The sequence below is a fragment of the Diabrotica undecimpunctata genome, chromosome 10, assembly GCF_040954645.1.
Source record: "Diabrotica undecimpunctata isolate CICGRU chromosome 10, icDiaUnde3, whole genome shotgun sequence".
NCBI classification, from domain to species: Eukaryota; Metazoa; Arthropoda; class Insecta; order Coleoptera; family Chrysomelidae; genus Diabrotica; species Diabrotica undecimpunctata.
Window position 1 is genome coordinate 46558665 of NC_092812.1, and position 19730 is coordinate 46578394.

At 33.9% G+C, this 19730-nt stretch overlaps 1 protein-coding gene across 6 annotated transcripts in view; it reads right to left on the reverse strand.

Annotated features, from left to right (window-relative positions):
• Asph (Aspartyl beta-hydroxylase) overlaps window positions 1-19730 on the reverse strand; it is a 192978-nt gene that overhangs the window by 44254 nt on the left and 128994 nt on the right. For all 6 annotated transcript variants that reach the window (XM_072545736.1, XM_072545739.1, XM_072545735.1 and 3 more), the window contains exons 2-3: window positions 312-537; window positions 5-208 (exon numbers count right to left, since the gene is read on the reverse strand). In XM_072545736.1, the coding sequence (XP_072401837.1) occupies window positions 5-208; window positions 312-363 (256 nt within the window). In that variant the 5' untranslated portion in view covers window positions 364-537. The remainder of the gene's footprint in view (window positions 1-4; window positions 209-311; window positions 538-19730) is intronic.

Genomic DNA, 19730 nt, shown 5'->3' on the forward strand with positions numbered 1-19730 from the left:
TTACGATCAGTGAGTCCTCTATGTTCAGTTATAATAAGACCGATAAGTACAGCTAGCGCCGAAAACAAAATAAAAAATACAAGTTTTGCACATATTCCTCCCCCTGTACCTTCCTCCTTGTGTACGTGGATCTTTAGGTCTTCGTTGACGACTGTATTATTAGTGAAAACAGGAACATGCGGTTTTTCTGGAATTAGATCTCCATCTTCTAAAAAATTAAAAATGCTTTACATAATTTCGTATAGCAATATAAATAGATTTTCGCCGCCGTCTACGTAGCTAAAAATAAATGAAAATTGTTAATGAAATACCTTTTCTTTTTTTCTTGTCTTTTCTCTTCCTGGGTTGTACGTCTCCCGACATGGTGTAGACGGGGTTAGGGTAAATGTATCACCACCATACAAAATCTCCTTTTTTATTTGGAAAATGTATTTTTAACGACTTTTGACAGATCGCGCATCACGATCTTGATTTCACTCGAAGTGCACACTTCTCAACGAGACAATCCGAAAGTGAACGAGTAGACTGGACTATATTCTGTAAAGACGAATTATGTTAATTTTAACAAACAATGAAAAATTCTAAGGTTCATTGTGGGTGGCCAGTAGATCAAATTATTCAAATATATTTTATATTAGCTTTTTAAATCAAGTAAATGCATACACTACAATAACTCTCATACATATATTTCTATTTTAAAATTTTTAAACAGCGAAATCATCATTTTCAAAGATACTTGACGTTAAAAATAGCGTGGCTCACTAAAATGATTTTAAAGATTATAAATCGTTCAATTTGTACAAACTTTTCACCAGAGTTACTACAATGAGACTTGCAAAAAAGTATTTTTTTCTACAAACCACGAGAATAGGCTGACATTTGAACAAAGTATAGAAGAAACGAACATTTACAATGTCTGGGACAAGGTCGTGATTGAGAGATTTTAGAGTATAGTAAACTTTTTACACTAATTGTCGTACGCTAGCAAAACACACTGATTAAAGTCTTTTCTTTTTAAGACATATTGGTATGTCGGACGATTTGAAAATGGTGGTTCGAAGGCTGCCCAAGTAAGTCTTATACGACGGAGAAACTCAACGGTTTGGTTATCTTTTCCTATGCGAATCTCGTGCCCTAGGTATTGATAGGCCATTACCTGGTCTATGGATCTTGTTCCTACGCATATATCCTAGGTGACTACAAGTTTTGTCATCATCTGGGTTTTAAATATATTTATTTTTAATCCCCCTTCTAGCGAGGAAAGGTACACCTGGTTTAAAAGTTCTTTGGCTTCATCTATCCTATCAGCTATTAGCACAATATCATCTGCAAACCTCAGGTGGCTAAGCTTTTCTCCGTTTGTGTTTATGCCTTTATCGGTCAGTTTTGCACTTTTACATATATTCCAAAAGTGAACAGTTTCGGTGATATGGTGTCTCCCTGACAACGTGGAGTACGTCAGAGGGACACCACATATAATAATTATACAGTGTGTAAAAGCCAAATGGAATAAATTCATTATTTAGGTTACTGTACATATTTATAAAAAATATCGAAACACGTCAAATTTAAATTATAACTTGACATTCTTTAACGTGAAAATGCAACCCCTACCTTTAACCCCCTTGGAATGACAGGTACAACCCCCAATTTTTAAAATAGGAAGTATAGGCTTGTGATATATCGTTTGAAAGGTCTTTTCATTCTCCATTCAAAAATGTTGTCGCTTTCAAGTTTATTAAGATTAATTAAAATAAAATAAATTAAAATCATGTGGTTACCGAAATTCGCTAAAATATACTCAAAACTTATTTCCCGTTTAGGTCTTGATAATGAGAAAGTGAACAAAAACCATAGCAATGTGGTTTTTAGATGGTAACCATTAAAAAACTTTAAAGAATTTCCGTGGCAACGTTATTTTAACACGCATTAGTAAATTGTTTTATTTAAGTTGTCAGTATTTTAATTTAAGTAAAAAGTTCGTTCAATTCAATTCTGAAAAATGGTTAGATTAACGGAAATGCATAAAATAACAGTTTTAAAATGATTGGTTACGGAGATAACACCCGAACACAACAGGAAGTAACTCGCCTATTTCATGAGAAATTTCCTAATTTACCGCCTATATCCCAAGGAACAATAAGTAAAATAGAGAACCAGTTTCGCGAGTTTGGTCATGTAATATTCATATTCATATCATCGTTGTCTTTTGCCACAAATTGTCTCCGTTTTTCCGACTTCTCTTCCTTCTCCGCTACCCACCGTTTTTTTGCATCCCAATATTTTAAAAATGCTTTTCTTTATCCATCTTCATTCCTCTCCGTCGACTATAATCTTTTTAAAACCTACTTTTACCGTTTTAACGTTTACCCTGAGTTCTTCACATTACTCAGTTATGTCTTTTCTAATTTATATTTCCTTCGTTGTTAAATCATAATTTATGAATACATATTCAGAATGATATTAATAAGTAAATAATGTTAAGGATATACAAAAAACTTTTCACATTGACCATTTTGTCAAAGGCGTGCAATTTAAAACAAATAAATTTTATTTTCACCCCGTCGTACGCTTATGGTAATAGCCAGAAACTTTTTATCACTAATTAAACTGTCCAATGATTAGGTTAGAGAATATCATACAAACGCAAGACAAAAGCATTACTGAAAGGATGGGCTACATTCAAAATGTAACAAAGGGAAAAGCAATTAAAAAACAAAAATTGCTGTTTCAATGTTTACTGTAAAAAATTATTAACCACAAAATAGACATCATGTTGAGACATATTTCATTAATATAAACCACATTAAAATTCCCAATGACATAAGATATGATACTCAACACTTGGAGCTACCATAATAAGAAAATCAATCAAATACCATGAACTAAATAAATAGGAAAATATACACGCTACTAGAATAATAATTGACGACTGGAATGGATGTTTGACGATATCAGCAGAGTACTGTTGTATCCCTCTCACACTACTATGAATTCGAAGAAGATTTTAAGAGCATTGTCATTGTGATTTTTGTAGAACAGTAAGTGTGCCTTAAAAAAATAGTACCGACCAATATTTATGATATTGACTAGGTACAGCTGGACACCATTTTCACTGAGGAATTTTTTTTAATCGGTACTAGTATCTCTGGTTGAATTCCATTTTATATAATTTTTCCAAAAACATTTGTTAAAATATAGGCCTAATCAAATATTACATTGAGAAGGTCAAACCATAATTGTCACGTCAATCCAGGGCGTATCTCAATAAGGATTTTTTCGATATCTCTATTAATTATACACATTATAATTTATTGGGATATTAAAAACATTGTTGCGAATTAATATTTGGGTGTAGTAAAAACTCCTTATTAAAAATTTGTTATGCACATTCTGATCGTGCTTCAATTATTACTGTAATGTGTGCATTTAATAGCGTATGTATAATCCCTAACTTCCCTTTCTGTCGCTGCCACTGCCTTGACTGAAGACCATCTACAGCAGCGTTAGGCGCGTGTCGGTTGTGTGACAACCAGAAAAGTGTGGTTCCCACGATACCAAACCAAAGTTCTTTCGATCCCTTTCCCTTTTTATTGGCAACTCCTAGTCCTTTAGTCGTGCCCCCTCCAGACCACCCTATCATGATTATTATCGCTTTTCTCGTCATATAATTCGGTTTTATATTCCTCTGTACATTATAATAATTGAATTAGACAATATTTATTTTAGCGCATATCCATTTGCTTTCGCGGATACTTAATCAGATTGATTTTTTCGTTATTGCAGTTGCAGATGTTTTAATTTTGGAATAAAGAGCGATCATTTATATTTAGGGAATATTATTTCGGCAATAAACGTTAAATAAATGAAGCATGTAGTTACAAAATGAAATATTTAAAAGAGCAGTAGTACGGTTAGAGTAAGAAATTAAGTGAAAACAATACGTTTAAAAATATGCTTAGAAATAATTTTAGCACCTAGAAAAAATCTTATGTCATTATATAAAACAATAGGTTTACATTTTGATAATATTGTTCTACCAAAAAAGTAACTTTTTATAATTACTGTTCCCTTTAAAAGACCTACACACTTCCCGACAAGACCACCCAACTGTCATGACCGACAACGTTCGGCCCGACGGTTGGTGTGTGTGTGTAGGCTTGTTGGCCGACAAAAATAGTTGTCATATCCCAAGTAGACAGGTTGGGTATGGAGAAGTCGAAATCTCACGGTTGCACAACCAAATCGGTCGGCCCGACCGTCGGGTACCACTATTTTTGACGGTCAGTAAGCCTACACACACCAATCGTCGGGCCCAACGTTGTCGGTCAAGACAGTTGGGTGGTCTTGTCGGGAGGTGTGTAGGCCATTTTTGTAAGAAATTTTATAATTCGTTTGCATTAAAATTAAGGCATAGTTATGCATAGGCGCCGCTTAATGAACAAATACTCATTTAAATTAATTTAAAAGAGTCACCTTGTTGGTATTAATAAAAATCCCCAGAGTTATTATCTTATACCAAAAATATGGACAATAATAATCTATATGACGAATTCCACAGAAAATATCCACTTTTTTGATGCCAAAAACATTGATTTTGAAATTTGAGAATGCACTCTTGGGACCAATTTTTTTTATTCTTTAGTACCCAGAACTGAAGAAAAAATAGTGCCGCCACCCGGAACGAGGGTAATCGTGCCTTTTTTACGAGATTTTAAAAATTGAATGAACGAAATAATAGTGATTTTAGAGTGTAAAAATGTCGCGACTTAAAATCACTGTAGAATCTGTTTCGAAAGTACCTATATACAAACCTTTTTAAAAAACAAAAATTAAAGGCCTTTTTTATACTCTTAAAATATTGCTTTTGTTTTTCTCTCCATTCTACAGGGTGAGTTTTACGTATAGAACGCCTCAATTATGTCGGAAACGGTTTGCACGATTTTTATAGATTTTGGAAAAGTCTTGTGATTAAAACTCTGATTATGTCTATTTTGCGAAATAATAGTGATTTTTTTTTTAAATATTTTATGTTTCATGATGATATTTTTGAGGGTCGTTCAGAATTGTAATATTAACACTAAAAACATAAAAAAAACAGAAGGACACTAATACAAGAAGACAACTAACATATTAAAAGAGATAAATTTCGGGTTGTTCACATTATCTTCTTCACGTGCCATATCAGAATTATCCGAAGTTGGCGATCACCATAACGAAGGCATCTACATCTTCTGCCACATGGAATAATAGACCTGCATTTGGTATCTGAGTCCATTCACGAATGTTTTTATGTTTTTTAGCCATATTTTCCTATAAAACGGCTTATTCTTTCTATTCTAATCATTTTCTGTTAGACATTGAGTTGTGGAGATAACTTTATACCCGCTACGGAAAAAGTTGCAACATTTGTGCTACCACCTCTGTTAGTTAAAGTACCCAATCTTAATTTGGATTTAAGATTTGACTGGTGTAACAAGCAAATTTCTTCTTAAATTAAGATCCGTACTCTTCGCTACCCCAGCAAATTCCTTGGAACTCCAGCCTTAATCATAAGGAATTTGACAGTACAGACGGTGAACACATTGTTGACAGCTCTATATAATTCAATTGAGTACTTTTCTTTCCTACTTGTCAGTCGACTTAAGCGAACTTATTTCAAAGTTAAGAAAGTTGCAAATAAAACAAGAGACTACAGTAGGTGATCAAATTATTATGATCAGTAACAAAATTTAAATCGAAAATCTATAGAAGCTCATGAAGATGGGGATCGCCCAAGAAATTGTCACAAATAAGCAGCAGTTAATTAAGAGACTCATTGCTCGCCTGGCACAGAGCCGGCCTGAAAAACATTCAAAGCATGCCAAATAGGATCAAAGCTGTCATCGAAGCTAAAGGAGGTCACAAGAAATATTAAAAAAATTCTTATTTAAGGTCAAAGAAAAAAGTATTTCAAAATTTTGTAAAAGAACGTGTTCCTGATCTATTTTTAACAAAGTTTTTTGCAGTGATCATAATAATTTGATCACCCACTGTAAATATAGTTAAGTCATAGAAATCAATACTTAAAATCTTTTATTGAAACAGTTCATTCATTTTTTTTTATTATTAAATATTTAATGTTACCTAATATTCTTGTGCAGTCTGTGCATATTATAAGTGAGGACATAGTTAGTAGAGAGTTAGTCAAAAAATAAGTTTAGTAAGACAATTCTCATGTTGTTATCACAGTAACTTTATCGATATTTGATATATTTGACACGATATTTATTTACCTTATTTAAATATTTTACCTGGATATTTTATTTTCCTATTTTGTGATATTTACTGATTTTGATATTTTTGAATAAAGTTTGATATGGTGAATTTTATCTTTTTTATTTTAATGATATTTACATTCTGTCTCGTTCATTTGTGAATATCCCATTTCGTTTTTTTTTTTGGCTTCAAACATTTAAAAACAATGGGGCTCTTTTTTTGACTTATTTCTTTTTTTTGTTGTTTAGTATTTATTCTTTCCCATGTTTCTCACCTCTAAGAACGATCCCGTCCATAATCTAACCAGACTGAGCAACAGTGCCTTCGAGCATATTGTGTACCGGTGTTCTAAAATTAATTCTTCGTAATCTAGATCACTAGGTACGGTATAAAGCGGCGTAACTTCTGTAGGGGGATTAGGCTCTATACATAGGAAGAATTTAGACCTAGGTATTTCCTTTCTTATGTGTTAAGTTTGTATTCGCGTTGTTCCACCTTGGTTGTATTTTTCCTTCAAACAATTACTAAAAAGTATCTTTAGACATCCTTTTATCTGTTTTCCTCGTTCTTTTAGCATTTCATTTACAATATTATCTTCCCAGAAGATTTATTCCTTTTCGTATGTCTTAACTAGCTTCTTTATTTCTTCTATTGTTATTTGGAGTAGTATTTCGGGGTTTAGATTTGGTCTCTGCTTTTTATATCTTCCTAGTTTGTACCTGATATTTCTTAATTTAGTGTTTTCTTTTATAATTAATTATATATTATATTAATTCTTTCTTAAAAATTTCTTACATTAAAACAGTATATTATATTAATTCTTCTTTAACCTTGATGTAAAAACAGTTTAATGAAAAAACAAAAAAAAGCTATAAATAATACTGCAATCTACGCAATGAAGAGAAAAACAGGATGTTTTGTACAACTTTCTGGGAAAATTTATATATTTCGTTTTCCCCAATTATAGTAAACAATAACCGTATCAGATAAAATATTTCGTTTAGTGTATATACACATAACCAACGTAAATACCAGACATATCTAATCATCGGAAAGGTTGTATTTAATGTATGATAGAGGTGAGTCATAACTAATGCTACTAATGGTAACTGTACCTTCAGAATATTAAATAAATAAATATGTTATACTATAGAGTCTTTTGCGCAATCATCGAACAACTTTTCGTTGAGCAATTAAGCCATACTATAAAAGTATCAGTACCACTAATCGGACCGGACCGTTCCTGCCGAAGAATTTTATATCTAAAAATTAATATTCATAATTTATTTTATTTAGATTGTTCTGAATAAATAGGTGTTTTTCGGCATTTTAGTCAAGTTAACCTACACCTATTGTCAACATATATATGTTACCAATTTCTGAAAATATTTTCCTTAATAAACACTAGTTGTTGAGCTTGATAAAAACTGATTAACTAAATTAATTATACCAGGAAATGTTCCAGAGTGTCTGCTCCACCACTCAATTGGGTCTGACTTTTTATCAATAATCGGCATATCAGAGCAAACTTAAGTTCATGAAGTATGTTGGCTTTCCAACCACTCATAGAGAATGTAGAAGTTGAGGGTGATAAGTCATCGTAGCACTTCCACAGTGTGAAAATTGAGTTTGTTAAAGAATAGTTTTTTCATTTATCCTCGCTTTTTTTTGTCCAGCGGTTAAAGGTACTTCAACCTCATCTTCACTAATAGTAATCACGATATCCCTATCATCTGCCTGATTTTCAGAATCAAACTCATCTATATTGATTTTAATAATTTCTGTGATTTTTCTCACAACTTTGTTGTTAATAGCTTCAACCATAGTCTTGCACAATGCACCACAATGAGCGTCTGCATACTTCCAGGGTCGTGCGAAAATTCCTCGAAGACAATGAAATTGAGGTTTTATCATGGCCTGCACAATCGCCAGATTTAAACCCAATTGAGCATATATGGGACATATTAGGCAGACGCATTTTATAACAAAATATTGCGTTCAATACAATATAGCAACTGTTTGAGGGCCTTTCAATGGAGAGGAACAGAATATCGCAGCAAGACATTGACCATCTCAGCATGAGTTTGACTTGCAGATGTAGGGCAGTAATCAACAACCGTGGATGTCATACACTATACTAACTTAACCTAAACACTACTTTGTTGGAAGTTGAGGGGCAACAAATTAGTTTTTTATTTTTTCTTTTAATTTCTTAAGAGCTAGTGCGATAATTCTAAGAAAAAATATTTGAAATCCTTCTGTAATCTCGCATTTTGTTTTTGTCCCTTAGATTATTTTGATGTGTGTATTATGCCAGAGGCCTGTTCTTGTCCGATCAAGAGGTTGCAGTAGTATTTGTGATGTTCACTGGCACCTACCCCGCCATTTTTAAAGGATCTTACTGGTGGTCTGGGGCTTGTTGGTCTTAAATGCCTTGCTATTAAGGCTAGTCTCTCACCATCCACTCGCATGCTAGTTTCATTCCCGACTTCTGGTATGTGCTCTCATTTCGATCGCATATTTCCTTATTGGTCTTATACATGAATTGTGCTAAAAACCTTTCCTATCGTTTTCCCTAAATGCGAAAGTCATATATTACTGATCGACATTTCCTAGTCAAGTAGAATCATAAAAACATCTAGTCTGAAACCCATAAATTAATATCCTGGTACCAGTTTTATTGTTCTTAACCCTCCGTTCATCGGGCGTGGTCTGTGAGTCTACGACAAAATAAAAATTTTAGATAATTCTCTCATTTTATTTTTTTAAATTTCTACCTTTTCAGTACCTTCCTAGAAACTAAATACCATTCGTTTTTTTTTATACAAAACTGTTTTTGAAATTTCTAAATAGCTGCTGCATGGCCGTTTATCCTGACAGACCCCACCCGATCAAATGTGTAACAATATTTGCACTGCTTCTTAGTTGTATTTTTCTTGCAATCTTGTTTCACTTAACAACCCTGTGCATTTTTGCGAACTGGATTATTCGGTTGTTCCGAGAAAATACGTCAGTTCACCGATAAAACACTGCCGTATCATATATACCGAAGAAAGGAAAAAATGTGATTGCTGTTTCCACTGTGCACAGAGATGATCGGATTGATGAAGATACTGGTGATCAGAAAAAACCAGAAATAATTACTGTGTATAATTCCACAAAGAGTGGAGTAGATGTTGTAGACAGAATGATCACATCATATAATGTTTCCAGAAATTGTTGGCCAATGGTAGTAGTTTATAATCTCCTTAATCTCGTAGCAATTAATGCATTTGTAATTTACAAAGGCATACGAGTATATACGAGAGAGTATACGACGGAGAGCAGTTGACACGAATTTGACAAAAGCTGTGCGTGCTTCGGCCTTGAGACTCTCAGGTATTGAGGTCGACGTTGTACCAGAGCCCCAGCCAGGTAAGAGAAGAAATTGAAAATATTGCAAAAGACGAAAAACTCGCTTTTTTTGCAAAATTTGCAAATCCTGGCTATGTATGGACCACATAATGGCATGCTGCAAAGATTGCTTAGAAAATTTGACCACCAAAGTTTGACGACTGTAGTTTGTATCCACAATTTAATTTTTTAGTTTATATATGTTTTTGTAGTACTTATAGTTACTATATATGTTTCTAATTAAAGTTTTAAATGTTTTTTTGTTTTTTTCATTATTTAGTAGCTGTTCACAAATTTGAAAAAATATGCGTTAAAATTGTAAACATTTTTAAAATTTACCTAATACAACTTAAAAAAATTTTGGAATTATTTCTGTAATAAATATTATATAGTAAATGATTTGTTTAAAACACGTTGATGCGAAATTAGCAATAAAATGTATGCTGTTGCTCGGGAGGCGGTATTTCATTTTGGTCTTCACAGACCACACTCGACCGAAAGTGTTTCAGAATGGTTACCCGATGAATGGAGGGTTAATAGTTCACCGATCTACACAGTCGACATAAAAGTATAAGTAACCTTTGTAGATGGCACCGTTATATTAGCTTTTCCCCAACATCTCATCAGAGCATACGTAGACTTCCAAAAAGACTTACACAATATTCAAACGTGGTTATCTTGAATTGTGCCAGGTTATGTAAAGTACCACCGAAAAAACAGTGAAAAATAAAATTATTTAATTTAATTAAAGAAAATTTTATTAACACAGTACGTACTTTCTTAGTTCTTATCTTTATTATTTTTTCTTTTCATTGACGTTATCATTATACTGGCAAAAAATATAAAACACGATGAACAACTATCTAATATAGATCTATGAAAGATATAATTATGGGACGAGAGGGTGTATGAACACCTTTTTACCTGGCGATGGTTTTTTGTTATTTAGAATCATCCACGGTCGATCTATAGAAATATGAAGATGATGTATTATATTGTTCAATTTAATCATAACTGTTAGTAAGAATCTTTTTTTATATTCCGGGGTGGGTATCTGCTAAATAATAACACGGAAATGTTATGGCGGACTTAACGGTAAAACATATTGAAAGAAAAAGTACAGCTTGGTTACGGTAATATTCCCTTTCTACGGGGTTTTGTTACTTCCTCATCTGAGATAGTTTTAATAATCATTATGGAATTTTAGGGTCTACATAGTCATAAATATATTTTTTACAAAATAATTACCAGACGGACAGTATACTGAAGAAAATAATAAAGTAGATACTAGTACAGTCCATCACCCTTGGCTTTTTTTATTTATCTTTACCATCTTCTGTTCAACACAGAAGTTTTCGAGGCACATGCTTTTTCCAAATTATTGAATGCTATACGATCGCTTAATTCTTTATTTATCTATCAGTATTTATCTATCAGTATCTTATTATGTAAATTGCATCTGTTGTTGATCTGCCTTGCAAAAATCCATTGGATATTTCGATTTGTTTACCTATTTGTCTATCAATGACTCTCCCATAGTTTTCGGTCCGGGAGAGGACATTCTTATTTCAAGTACGAGCAAACCCAGAGTTTTGTATTTTGCACATCCGCATCTGCTCTCGGAATAGTTCTCTTCAAACATTAAAAAGACATTCTTCAGCATTGGTCTCAATTAAGGCCTTGGAATTCTGTAAATTTCTACGAGATTTCAATCTAGGTGGATGCCTTGGCTGACCAAACATAAGATAACATAGATTACTCTTTTTTTGCCCTTCAATCTCAGAAACAAATTTTCTTTTATGTTGGTACGAGCAATTCCTATCATAGATAATATCATGTGAGCTGAAGTGGCTTTCGAACAGAGTTATTGAGATTTTTTGATCAGACTCATTTATAGGGCGATTCACGTGAAAGCAATAATAACAAAATAAAGTACTCTGCTGGAGAAGAATGTAAATCCAGAGCTGATGTTCCTAATACACTTGGCTGAGCTTTCCAACTTGTTCCAGTTACCTCACGAATTACCACTGATGAGTGATCATTAGTGATACAAATATAAGCATTGATGATAAGAGAATGACAGATGAAGATGGTTCTAAAACGAGGTCCAATCTCAAAAAGAAGAAAAGCAGGACAAATATGGTTTGATAGCGTAAAAGAAGATTTTGGATGATTGAGCATTAAATATATATAGCTTGCTATTAAATGTAAGAGTGTAAACAAATTTTACCCTAGCAGGTAAGAGTTAGAGACAAGTATTTTGGCAGTAACTAAGCCGTTGCCTTGTGCCAAGTCCACGATAAGAAAGGAGAAGGGGTAAGTGAGAGACTAACTATTCCTTTTTGTAAAAAAAACCCTTTATTAAAACGAAGCACATGTCTCGGATCTTTTAAGATGACAAAAGCGATAACAAAGGACAATAAATATGGAAACCTGAAAAGTACTAAGCTTAAATTGGCCTGGAGCCTTAACTCAGACAGTCAAAGAACTTGAATACAGAAACATGGACGTTACAAGAGATTATATGGTCTGGAGAAGACATATTGAAATTTAGTAAATTTGTACTATTTTTCAGCAGAAGTGAACAGGAGCACGAATTCGGCACTGGGTTCATAACCTTTAAACCAGTTAACGAAAACCTTTGCTATATCAGGCTAAAAGGACAGCTGCATGACTACTTCTTAATTCCCACCCATGCAACGGACAGAGGAAAAGGAAGAGCAAGTAAAAGACAACTTCTTTGAAAAACTAGACTATCTTTCCAAACAGGACGTGCACATTATCTTGGGGAATTTCAATGCAAAGATTGGGAAGGAAGTAGCATCCAGACCAACGATAGGTAACCATAGTCCCCATGGTTAACATGTATTCCATAATAAAATCAACAGTATGTATTGTTATCTTAATCTAAATGAATATAATGTAGAGCAAAGTTCAGAGTTTTGTACAATTTATGTAGCTTTATTAAAAACCAATATTTTAACTGTATACAGATCGGATAAGGGTGACTTTGACTTTTTTTGGTGAATTTTGAGAATATTATAACGTCCTTGCTTAGTAAAGCGGACAAACTGATCATCTTTGGTGATTTTAATATAAATTTTAAAATTGAATCTGACCCTTCTTTTGATAATCAAAATCTATTAATATCTTACGTACTATACACGTAACTATAAACGATTATACTAGAATCACATCCCGGTCCAGTAGTTGCATCGAAACATGACAAATTTTTCTGAAAATATCTAGGCGTATTTGAACCTTGTTTTTCTGACCTTCGAGCTCAATTTTTATTTAATAACACTGAGCATAAAGTTGTTGACACTAATAAAACATTTCATTACTTCTTCGTTATTACATCTTCAATTTTATAGAAGCTTAAACGTGCGCTAGCTAGTACAAAGATGGATTTTTTCTATGACACCAATAATAATGATTCTGATTTTTTGACAGACTTTCTAACCGAAACTAATAACAACTTAATATTAAAGCATTTTTCATTAAAAAAGTAGGACAAGCTGCTGAAAAAACACTAGGGCAATGGTTTAATAACGAATTAAGATCTTACAGATCTAATCTTTCTCTTATTAAACACATTGCAGATAACAACAATTTGAATATACAGTAGAGCGATAATTAGAACTAATTGGGGGACATTTTTGTTCGGGAAATCGGTTTTTTCGGATAGTCGAACTGTATTGATATAGCCATACATATTTATCCACGGGTGAATGAAAGCCATATTTACATACCTACATATGTATTTATATTTTTAATGACAAATAAGAATTAAATAAAAAAGTGCAGTCTTCGCAACAAAACATATTCTAGGTACAATATTGGTGAAAATTGAAAATTTTTAAGCGTTAATTACTAAAGCTTAAAAAAATCTTCAATTCTGGTCTGCTGAAACAAGTCTACCCTTTCACGAGCAGCTAGGTCACGTAGTTTTGTGATTTAAATCAATTTTTTTCGTCCTGTTGTGGAAGAAGAGGTCTCTCAAATAATAAAGTCTCTTAATAATTCCAATTGTCCAATTGTTCACGAAATTAATCGCAGGATTTTAAAAGAAACTTACCAAATAGTTTTAACACCTTTCACTCATCTAACTTAATTCTATCAACTGGAATATTTCCGGAAGTACTAAATTACTCAAAAGTACTTCCTATCTATAAAAAAAGTGATTCCTCAAAAACTGACAATTACAGACCCATAAGGATTGTTTCTACTTTTGGGAAAGTGATTGAAAAGGTTATCAAACAACAATTTTATTCCTATTTTGAGTTCACTATAGCAACTCATAATATATATTCAGAAGTGCTCTTTCTACTACGAACGCGGTATATAATGTTGTGAGAGAGGTGATTGAGGGAATTGAAAGCGACAATCGCATAGCAATTTCTCTTTGCGACTTGTCGAAGGCTTTTGAGTGCATTTCACACGACATTTTGCTCCACAAATTAAATTACTAATTAATCAAAGGTATCCCTCTCAAGCTTATAACTTCTTATCTATGTGGCAGACACCAGGAGGTAGTATCTAAAGGTCATCTCTCCGATTTTCTATCCGTACAACATGGAGTCCTACAAGGTTCGGTCTTAGGAATTCTTTTGTTTATTATTATGTCAACAATTTGGCTAAATTCATATCTCCGTACAAATCCATATAATTCGCAGATGATACGACATATGTTATACCAGGAAAAAATAATTATAATTTAAATATGTCTTACAAGTCTCTACTAAATCTAGCACATGGTTTGCAGCAAACAAACTGAAACTTAACTCCGATACAAACGCAAAACTTGGTTATATATCTGCGAATAATTTAGATAATGATCCAGATAACAAAGATACTGTTAAATTATTGGGAATAGCAAGAGTTGTCAACTTTAAAACATGAAAAATGACAAATTTTTCTTTATTTCACTTACACCTACACTATGGATTAATCATATGCGGCAATTCAACAAATCATCATCAACTAGCCTCTAACTCACTTAGTCCGATTTTGCGCCATCTGAATCCAATTTGTAGTCACTCTTTTTATGTCATCTGACCATCTCGTTGGGGGTCGACCTCTATTTCTGTTAGCTTGTATTCGGGGTCTCCATTCCAAAATTCTTTTTGTCCACCGGTCATCAACTGATCTTGCTACATGACCTGCCCAGTTCCACTTTAGTGTTGTTATCCTTTTGTGTATAGTAGCATTTTGTATTCTATCACGTAGAGAAATCCCTAACATTATTCTCTCCACTGCCCTTTCCGCAACTTGTAGTTTACTCACTGTTGTTCTTGTGAGTGTAAGGGTTTCTGCGCCATAGGTCATCACTGGCAAAATACACTGATTAAATATTTTTCTTTTTAGACACATTGGAATCTTAGACCTAAAAATATCCTTCATCTTTCCAAATGCAGGCCAAGCGAGGTTTATTCTTCTTTTCAGCTCGATTGTTTGGTTATCTCGACTTATTCTGATCTTATGGCCCAAGTATTTATAGGAGTCAACTGGCTCAATATCTTTGTCTTCTACTGAGATGTTTTTGTTGTGGACTAAATTTGTCAAAAATTGTGTTTTTGAAAAATTTATTTTAAGACCAACTCTTTTTGTGGCAGTATGGAGTTCTTGGAGCATTATCTGTGCCTGATCAAAGCTGTCTGCAATAAGAACGATATCATCTGCAAATTTAAGGTTATTTAAAAATTTTCCATATACATTGATGCCCTTTTCGTTCCAATCTATTGTTTTACAAGCGTATTCCAGCAAAGTTGTAAATAATTTAGGAGACATGTTGTCTCCTTGCCGAACGCCTCTTTCAATACGAAAGGTTCCAGTATCTTCATTAAGTCTTACACAGGCTGTAGCATGCTGATAGATGTATCTGATGAGGGATATGTATCGGTGATCTACTCTACATTGTGTTAGAGCTTGGAGCATTTCACTTTGATTGACCGTATCAAATGCCTTTTCAAAGTCGACAAAAGACAAGTATCAGGGGTCTATTATATTCAATGGTTTTTTCAATCAACGACTTAATGGTTTGCAAATGATCATTTGTTCCGTATCCAGCTCTAATCCTGCTTGCTCGCAAGGTTGATAGAAGTCTAGTTTTGATGTCAACCTATTAGTTATTATCTTCATAGACAACTTATAAACGTGAGATAACAAGCTAATAGGTCTATAGTTCTTTAGCTCTGTTATATCTCCCTTTTTGTGCATGACTAATATAACAGCTTTATTTCACTGAGATGGTGTAATTCCTTTTGAAAGGCATAAGTTATATAATTGTGTCAATGCTTTCAATACTGTCTTTCCTCCTGCTTTAACTGACTCAATAACGATTTGGTCATCACCAGCTGCTTTATTGTTTTTCATTCGATTTAATGAATTCAACAAATGTACTTCAAATTTAGAATGCAAAAGAAAGCCATCAGGATTTTTGCAGGGGTTAGTTATCAAGAACACTGCCGACCTTTCATTATCGAATTAAAAATTATGCCGCTACCTACTCTGTTAATATTTCAAATTCTGATTAAAATTCACAGAACATGGACCCATTTAATAAAGCAGTCTGATGTTCACGTTTACAATACGCGAAACTGTCACTACTTACGAACAAATTGCTGTATATTGCGTCTTTCAGATAAAAATTGCATTAACTATGAGTATTACAATATTTTACCAAAAAGTAGTAAACAGCTAAGTGTAATAGAAGAAAACAGCTAAGAAAATTGGAAGTACAACAATGTAACACAATTATTTAAAGGAGTTTCAGGGATCAAGGCCAGATACCAAGCAAAAAGATCAAATTTCCTTTAAAAATACAGCAGAGAGCTGATTAGTCATCATCATCAGCCTCCCTGATGTCTCGCTCATCTCTTTAAATCTGTCTCTGTCTTGTGCGGCTTGCATCCACTTATTGCTAACACGCTTAAGGTCGTCAGTCCATCTAGTTGGTGGGCGTCCTCTGCTTCGTATTGCTTCTTGTCTTGGTCTCCACTCGACAATAAGTTTTTTTCATCAAGCTGATTAGTAATGACAAGGAAATCCTAAGAAATACTTCTGTCAACTGTTAAACGACAAATTTAATGGAACCATATTAAACATAGAGGAGCATACAGCTGAAATAGAAGACCACATCCCCGACATATGAAAAAGCAGGCTGCAATGATATACCCACTTGTACCCCCATAAAATTTGTAAAGTCGTTGGAGGTGGACATTTTGAACATTTACTTTAGACTTATTTCCTAAATATGACATTAATTGTTCCATTCATTGCGTATTGATATGGTTTATATTTTGTACTCGTTGTTTATTGTTGTTGTTTACTCGTTGTTTATACAGTGGAGTTGAAAAATCATTAAGAGCAAAAAGAGGTGTGTCTATAGCCGTGCATACAAAACTCAAAAACAATATCAAGAGTTGGGAAGAGATAGACGAGCAGATCATTATGATGGATCTTGAGAAACATGGGGAGACGATAGTTATAATAGGAGTATATGCTCCTAGTGACGATTCTGATACAAAAGTTACGGATGAATTCTATGACAAATTGCTTGACGTGTTGACCCATGTAAACCGATCCAAAGAAATATGCCTATTAGGAGATTTCAATGCTCGGGTAGGCAAAAAAGTACAAGACAATGTGGTAGGAAGATATGGTGAAGACAAAATAAACAACAACGGAGAGCGACTCATTGATCATTGTGGAACATTACAGCTTAAAATAATGAATGGATTTTATCAGCACAAAGGTATACATAAATTTACCTGGGAACAACCAAAGAAAAAGATAAAATCTATAATTGACTATCTCATCCAACCAGAAAACAAAAGGCTCCAAACAAATGACGTAAGGGTGTATCGTGGTGCCGAATGCGGATCTGACCACTATATGGTGGTCGCAAAAATAACCATACACTACAGGAAAGTAAACAAGAACAAAATTGAACAGGAGAAGGTAGCAGCTTCCACAAAGATAAGATATAATATTGATAGCCTCAAACAAGAATCAGTACAATTCCTCTACAAACTTAGACTAGCCTCAAAACTAACTCACTTAACTCGAAGAGAAACAGCCGAAAAAGAATATCAAGATATAAAAAATTGCATTCATCAGGCGGCCAAAGAGGCATTGGGGTACGAAGAAGCTGACAAAAGAAAAAATCCTGAGTGGTGGAACGAAGAAGTAGGAAAATTAATTAAAGACAAAAAAAAAGCTTATCAAACATGGCTATCCACGAAAGACTCAGAAGACCGCAGAATTTACAGCAGACTCAACAGGGAAGCAAAGAAGGAAGTCACTAAAAGAAAAAACGAAATGTGGGAAGAGAAATGCGAAGAGATGGACCGATGCTTAGGAGGAACCAAAGTGACACAAGCTTGGAAATTCATAAAAAGTATTAGAAAAGAAAGAAAAGATGAGGGAAATATAAACCTGATTCAAAATAAAAAGTGGGAAAAATATTACGAAACGCTATTAACAGAAAGTAGGCACGAATTTATGGAAAGATCTGACCATATCTCAATGACAGAAAACTCAGAAGTGCATAAGATAAACAAAGAAGAATTGAAAAAAGAATTGAAACAAATGAAAAATGGAAAAGCACCCGGACCTGGAGACATTCCCATCGAGTTGGTGAAACATGGACCGGATGCTCTTTTGGAAAGCATAGTGAATATTTTTAATAAATGCTTAATTGAAGGCCAAACGATTCCAGACGATTGGAATTTGGCCCACATTAGCCCCATTTATAAAAAGGGAGACAGAAAAGAATGCGGAAATTATAGAGGCATTAGCGTAACTTGCTCGCTGGGAAGGTTATATGGTCGTATATTGAAAAGAAGAATAGAAGAGGAGTATAAAGAAATTGAAGAACAAAGCGGCTTCAGAGCAGGAAGATCGTGCGTGGACAACACATTTACCCTTCAACAAGTAATTGAAAAACGAACAGCTCGAAACCTCTCTACGCATCTGGTATTTATAGATCTGGAGAAGGCTTATGATACAGTTCCTTTAAAACTCTTATTTAGTGTCTTGACGAAAACGGACCTTAGTAAAACATATCTAAAAGCAATACTGAACATCTATAAATGTCCTCAAAGCACTGTAAAAACAGGAAATACTTTCTCAAGGGTATTCACAGTAACGAAAGGCTTGAGACAAGGATGTTGTCTTTCCCCCACCCTATTCAAAATATATATCCAAGAAGCACTGAACCAGTGGAGACAAAAATGTGCGGGAATGGGGTTGAAGCTTAACAACCATTATCTGACAACGCTGTTCTTTGCAGATGATCAAGTACTAATTGCAAGCTGTGAAGAAGATGCAGATTATATGCTTAGAAAGCTCAAAGATGAATACGAAAAATGGGGGATGAGTATGAATATGTCTAAAACAGAATATATGCGAATAGGCAGTGAAGACGAAGACCCGGATTTGGAAATTAGACAAATGAAAAGGTGCTACGAATACAAATATTTGGGAAGTATTATCTGCAGTAAAGGACCAACGGAACGAGATATAGACTATAGAGTGCAACAAGGCAGGAAGAGTGTTCAAATTCTGAATTCGATACTTTGGTCCAACAAAGCTACTATGAGAACTAAAATGACTATCTACAAAGTAATTGTAGAGCCCATTCTTACATATGGAGCAGAATGTTGGCAAATGACAGTAAAAGGAAAGAAAAAAGTTGACACGGTTGAAATGGACTACCTAAGAAGAGCTTGCCGTATATCAAGAGTAGAACGTATACCTAATTCTGAAATTAGAAGAAAAACAGATAGAGTACATACAACTTCTGAAAGAATAGAAACTAGACAGTTAATATGGTATGGACACGTACAGAGGATGGACGACAACAGATGGCCAAAAAGAGCTATGGAATACAATCCAAGTAATAGAAGGAAACGAGGAAGACCAGCCAAGTCTTGGATACAAGGTGTTATGGAAACCATGAAAGATAGAGCCATTGATGAAGACACCTGGAGAGATAGAAAAAGATGGCGATCGAAATGCGGGAAGCGGCAGAAGCTGTAGGATCCCCGCTTATATATATATATATATATATATAT